Source organism: Gracilinanus agilis, chromosome 4, assembly GCF_016433145.1.
Source record: "Gracilinanus agilis isolate LMUSP501 chromosome 4, AgileGrace, whole genome shotgun sequence".
Taxonomy (NCBI): Eukaryota; Metazoa; Chordata; class Mammalia; order Didelphimorphia; family Didelphidae; genus Gracilinanus; species Gracilinanus agilis.
This window is the reverse complement of record NC_058133.1, coordinates 118963436-118964457: the sequence shown is the minus strand read 5'-3', so window position 1 is coordinate 118964457 and position 1022 is coordinate 118963436. Positions and strand designations below refer to the sequence as shown.

Genomic DNA, 1022 nt, shown 5'->3' with positions numbered 1-1022 from the left:
AACACTAGCAGTTGCAATTAGAGAAGAAAAAGAAATTGAAGGTATTAAAATAGGCAATGAGGAGACTAAGCTATCACTCTTTGCAAATGATATGATGGTCTACTTAAAAAATCCTAGAGAATCAACTAAAAAGCTAATAGAAATAATCAACAACTTTAGCAAAGTGGCAGGATACAAAATAAATGCACATAAATAATCAGCATTTCTATATATTTCCAACACATTAGAGCATGAAGAGGTAGAAAGAGAAACACCATTTAAAATCACCCTAGACAATATAAAATACTTAGGAATCTATCTACCAAAACAAACACAGGAATTATATGAACATAACTACAAAACACTTTCCAAACAATTAAAACTAGATCTAGCTTTGGTCCCAGCTGCAGAAGGAAGATGACAAAGGGGACTTCTTCCTTTGGTAAGCACCAGAATAAGATGCACACTTTGTGCCTTCGTTGTGGTTCTAAGGCATATCATCTTCAGAAGTCAACACGTGGCAAATGTGGATACCCTGCTAAACGCAAGAGAAAGTTTAACTGGAGTGCAAAGGCTAAGAGACGCAACACCACTGGTACTGGTCGAATGAGGCACCTAAAAATTGTATACCGCTGTTTCAGGAATGGATTCCGTGAAGGAACAACACCTAAACCCAAGAGAGCAGCTGTCGCAGCATCTAGTTCATCTTGAGGATTCAGCTGTTTGTTAAAATAAATGTTATGAATCAAAAGTAATTGTAGTCAGTTTAATTTGATCCATTGATCACCCTTAGTCAAATTATTGGAGTTTTGTATACTTTGGTGAATTCTAGCTTGTGGGTGTGGTGATTTATTAACTAAGAATGGGCTTATTTAGTTATATTATCTTCACCTTAGATCCTTTTGCTTTTTGGTAACTGATCTCTCTTCCCCCTCTCTCCTTCCCTTTGTGACTTTCAAATATAAGAAATGAAGAATGTTAAGCTATGAAGAGGGATTTGAATCCTTATACTTTTGACACTTGTTATGTAACTACTGAGCATT

At 35.8% G+C, this 1022-nt stretch overlaps 1 protein-coding gene across 1 annotated transcript; it reads left to right on the top strand.

The window, feature by feature from the left end:
- Positions 1-394: 394 nt before the first annotated feature.
- Positions 395-711, top strand: LOC123245543 (60S ribosomal protein L37-like). The gene has a single exon (XM_044674469.1). It carries the CDS (start codon positions 397-399, stop codon positions 688-690), a length of 294 nt encoding a protein of 97 aa, XP_044530404.1. The 5' UTR covers positions 395-396; the 3' UTR covers positions 691-711.
- Positions 712-1022: the final 311 nt, after the last annotated feature.

Coding starts and splice junctions, on each gene's coding strand:
- LOC123245543 (XM_044674469.1), top strand. CDS start 397: ATGACAAAGGGGACTTCTTCCTTTGGTAAGCACCAGAATAAGATGCAC.